Raw genomic sequence first — 4,772 nt, 5'->3', positions numbered from 1 at the left:
TATAGAACAAACACAGGAGCTACTTTGTGGAATTCAGAGAGTTGAAGTTATAGGTGAAAGATACTAAGAATGAAATTCACAACTAAATTTTGTTTTAATTGCACATCATGAAAAAAAAAATCCTGACACAAAAATAGGTATAAATGGTAAAGTGGGGAGATGTTCTGTTTTTACTTTTGCTCCTCTCTTCACCCTCCTCTCCTACCCCCATCTCCCTTTCTCTCTCTGTGCTGGAGACTGACATTCTGCCTAACCAAGCACTTCACCATTGAGCTACATCTTCAATTCCAGTTCCTTTTCTTCTATGTCTGCTCTATGAGTTCCCAGGCCAGCCATACATAATGAGAACCTGTCTCAATAAGAAAGAGCAGAAAGTGCTCCTAACCACTGAGCCATCTCTCCAGCCCTTTCACCTTATCCTCCCCTCCCCCATCCCCACAGGATCTCTCACTGAACGCAGAGTTTCCATTTTGGCATCCCCAGTGCTGAGTTTATAGACACCACCCCTCTTACACGGGTACTGGTGATTCGAACTCAGATTTTTATGTTTGTGAGCAATCTTCTTAGTCCCCCAGAATTTGTTTTCTGACAATGACAATATATTTCATATCAGGGAACCTCAGTGCCACTCTCTAAAGCCTTCAGGCAGCAACACAAAATTGAAGTAGCTAACCGCCCACCCCCCAGATACAAACAGGTGACTCCTTCTAGATTATAGCAGTTAGTCAGAATGGCAGAAACTAGCAGATTTGACTTTAGTTTGCATTTAAGTTGCAAGTATCTCACACCAATCAGAGAACAGAATGTTTAAAATGTCTTGATTTACTACATTCTCATTTTTTTTATTTCATTTAAAGAGAAAAACTGCTGAGTTGACTATAATCTCCTGACTGGCGTCATCATTATTCAAGGCCACGAATGCTTAATTCGGTAACTTAAAATGTCGGGCTGAGATACAGTGATCTGACTGAACACTTGCATAAATCTAGGGTTCCATGGAACATACTTTGAAAACCGCTTTTCCCTGTCTTGGAGTGATTATCATTTAATTTAACAATCTTACCTCTTAGGAGATGACAGCAGCTTAAGCTATAGGTATAGACCAAGGTTTAAATGTCTTTGGGTCATCTCTTGGGATCTAAGGGGAAAAAAAAGAAATAAAAGAGCAAAATGAAGCATGTGTACTGGAATGCATATGTTACTACAGTACTCGACCAGAGAAATCATACCAAATCTTTATTTATGTTTATTTATTTATTTGAGACAGGTTCTCATTATGTGCCTGTGGCTGGCCTAGAACTCTATAGATCAGGCTGGCCTGAAACCCACAGAGATCTACCTGCCTCTGCCCTCTAAGTGCTGGGATTAAAGGTGAGCACCACCATGCCTGGCTGTATCAAATCTTAAGGTTTTAAAAAAACTTCTCATAACAGAAGGCAGGGTTTTTCTGGTTCCTGGGGAAACTGGCATTTCTTTCAAATGATACCTTTTATCAGCACCAGGCTTGACACAACTACGCTAAAAAGGCCAGCATCAAATACTAACTCACTCCCATGCCCCAGTCCTGTGGTTTTCTGAGACAGGGTTTCTCTGTTTAGCCCTGGCTGTCCTGGAGCTCACTCTATGAGTTCCAGGACAGCCAGGGATGTTACACAAAGAAACCCTGTCTTGGGGAAAAAAGAAAGGAAAATTTCTGCAACTCTGTCTTTTAGGACATGTATATAAGCTCTAACTTTGTATTGCCTGGGCTAAACACTAGACAAAGGTCCTAGATCTAATCTGAGGCAAATCCACTCTTATGGTAAAAGGTGGGGATATATATATATATATATAATATATATATTATATTATATTGGGGGGAGGGAGTAGAAAAGAAAGCAGCCCCTATATTGGGCCTTATTCAGTGGCAGCTTCTTATTCCATAGGGTTAAGGAAGACTCTGAGGAAATAAAAGTTGTGTGGAAAATTCCAGGTGTGGTTGCTTTGTATGCTGTGATGGGTGGGAGAGATGAAGTGTGAAGGCCCCTCACACCTTCCATGTCCTGGAACCCTGGGGCGGAGAGAGCACTACTTTCATTCTTGCTTCTTGGGATTGTTGGCTGCCACATAGTGATAGAGAACCACAAGCAATAAAAGCATCACGCCCAGCATGTTGGCGAAGATGTTGAGCTGCATGTCCGTGATCACCCTGACTAGCTTCCACTCGGCTCCTACGCCACTGCTGTACAAGCTCGAGATAGGAGTTCAGAGCCAGAACCAAGGTGGGATTCTTTAGTCTTTAAAACTCAATTACTAGCTGGATGTGGTGGCACAGTTGGTAATCTAACACTTGGGAGGCAGAAGCAAGAGGGTCATTGAAAGTTCGAGGCCAGCCTCCTCTACATAGTGAGTTCCAGGCCAGACTACATAATGAGACCTTGTCTGAAAACCAGCAACTGGCAAGGTAGGCTTGGTGGATAAAGGCACTTGCTGTCAACCTTGACAACCTGAGTTTGATTTCCCAGGTACATGGTGGAAGGAGAGATCGGATTCCTCCAAGCTGTCCTCTGAATTCCACCCACACCCGGAATTAAAAAAAAAAAAAAAAAAAAAAAAAAAAAAAAAAAAAAAAAGTTAAGAAATTTTTTTTTTTAAAAAAAAACCCGAATCAATCCAAACAAAAAGCCAGTTTCTTATTTTTTTCAGCAGATCTGGACCCCTAGGCTGCCTTCTTGTTCTAGGGTGGAGATCAATATTCAATCTACCCTCCTCCCCTTGTCTAAGGTCTAAGGACTCTCTAGTTTCTTGGGCTAGCAGTGCTTCCTTTCTTAGTCTGGGATTTAAATTGTCCCACTCTGATCTTGGCTGATAACTATCCTTTGCCTCCTGCCTGAGCCTGAGCCACCCTCTCCTCCTCTTGGCGCTGTTCTGGACTTGGCTGACTCTTGATAACTCTGATCAGAACAACACATTCACTGCAGAGGTCAAGGACAATTTCATGAGTACGTAAAGTCCACTTCTTAGATAATAGCTGGGGCCAGTCTGTAGTGGGATAACTCTTCTGTGCGCTGTAAATATGCATTGCTCTCATTGGTTAATAAAGAAGCTGATTTGGCCTATAGCAAGGTAGAATAAGGCTAGAAGGGAAAGCCAAACAGAGAAGAGGGGTGGAGTCAAGAGAGATGTGAGCCAGCCACCAGAGGAACAAGACATGCTAGAGAACAGGTAAAGCCACAAAGCCATGTGGCAAAATGTAGATGAATGGAAATGAATTTATTGGGGCTATAGGCAACATGCAGGCAGAACACCGTACACATATTTTTTTTTTCCTGAGATAGGGTTTCTCTATAGTGCTTTGGAGCCTGTCCTGGAACTTGCTCTGTAGACCAGGCTGGCCTTGAACTCACAGAGATCTGCCTGTCTCTGCCTCCTGAGGGCTGGGATTAAAGGTCTAGCCCATTGTACACATAATAAATAATTCTTAAAAAAAAAAAAAAGAAATGGGGCTGGAGAGATGGCTCAGAGGTTAAGAGCACTGACTTCTCTTCCAGAGGTCCTGAGTTCAATTCCCAACAACCACATGGTGGCTCACAACCATCCATTATGAGATCTGGTGCGCTCTTCTGGTGTGCAGATATACATGGGAGCAGAATGTTGTTTACATAATAAATAAATAAAATTTAAAAAATGGGTTTATTTAAGTTGTAAGAGCTAGTTAGTAATAAGCCTGAGCAATAAGTCAAACATTTTTTTAATTAACATAAGCTTCTGTGTGATTATTTGGAACTCGGCAGCCAGGACAAAAAGCTCTGCCTCTGTTTACACCAGTCTCTTTTGTTTAGTTGTCCAGCATCTTTGCTAGTTGCCATCAATTAAAATTAATGGAAATGGTAGCCTCGGATTCACCATCACCATCATCATGCAATATGGATCAACTCAGCAGGTCTGGGCTATCCAAATCCTACATATTCCAAAGAAAGGTTTGGCCTTTGTAGTTCCTTGGAGAGAACCCCTAAATCTTTGGTATATCCTACCTGATACCATCTGGAGCAAGGTCAGCTATGAGAGTCATTTTTTGCCTGTGTCACCTACTCCCAGTAAAAACTGCACTTTGATGAGATGGCTCAGGGGGTAAAGGATGACCACTACAAACATGCACATACATACATAAATGTGGAATAAAACCCAGACAGGAGGTGAGGCAAAAGAATCTGATAGACACTGAAGTCTAAAAGGCCTTGTGCAAGGGATGAAAAATTGGCCTATGAGAGAAACAAATTATCCAAGAGGAAGCCTGGACCACCACACATACATACCCAGGGTGTACTAGATCTAATCACTTGTGCAGGTACAGAGGCCCTCCACAGTGTCCCAAGGTAAACTTCGGCTCATACTACTAAAACTCAAAACTCTGGATGGAGATTTAAGATGACAGTGAGATATGTAATACACATGTAAGTTGTTTGTAGAATGTATATAAGTTGTAAGTTGCATGTGCCTTTAGAAGTGTATCCTTACTATATTCCTGTGGCAATGTATTATGATAAAAATATCTCTTACATTCTAAGAGACTGGAACTACTGTAAGAACTCACATCTAGAGTTAATACTTCTTGAAGTCAACTAAGACTTAGGACCCTATTGTGGACTCAGCCTGTTTGTTTCACCCGCTTTTAAGAGAACATAACAATCACCCTTACCTTCGATTTCCCATGTAGTCACCTTTTACAGTCTAAGCTAATACATAGCTGTGATCTTGAGTTATGTGCTCTTCCATTCCCCTGACTCAGAACA

The 4,772-nt window shown here is 41.7% G+C and overlaps 2 protein-coding genes across 2 annotated transcripts in view; both read right to left on the bottom strand.

Annotated features, from left to right (window-relative positions):
* Positions 1 to 1,084: 1,084 nt before the first annotated feature.
* The window catches only part of LOC100759157 (aldehyde oxidase 2), an 84,950-nt gene continuing 81,262 nt past the window's right edge, over positions 1,085 to 4,772 (bottom strand). Inside the window, exon 35 of the mRNA NM_001292060.1 lies at positions 1,085 to 1,138. Coding sequence (NP_001278989.1) covers positions 1,085 to 1,138 — 54 coding nt within the window. The remainder of the gene's footprint in view (positions 1,139 to 4,772) is intronic.
* Positions 2,074 to 4,692, bottom strand: LOC103159795 (dolichyl-diphosphooligosaccharide--protein glycosyltransferase subunit 4-like). Its single transcript, XM_027397845.1, has 2 exons — positions 4,679 to 4,692; positions 2,074 to 2,221 (listed from the first exon to the last, which is right to left on the bottom strand). Exons 1-2 carry the CDS (start codon positions 4,690 to 4,692, stop codon positions 2,074 to 2,076), a joined length of 162 nt encoding a protein of 53 aa, XP_027253646.1.

Source organism: Cricetulus griseus, chromosome 2 (assembly GCF_003668045.3).
Source record: "Cricetulus griseus strain 17A/GY chromosome 2, alternate assembly CriGri-PICRH-1.0, whole genome shotgun sequence".
NCBI lineage: Eukaryota > Metazoa > Chordata > Mammalia > Rodentia > Cricetidae > Cricetulus > Cricetulus griseus.
Note: the sequence above shows the minus strand (reverse complement) of the source record. Positions and strands in the feature narration are given on the sequence as shown.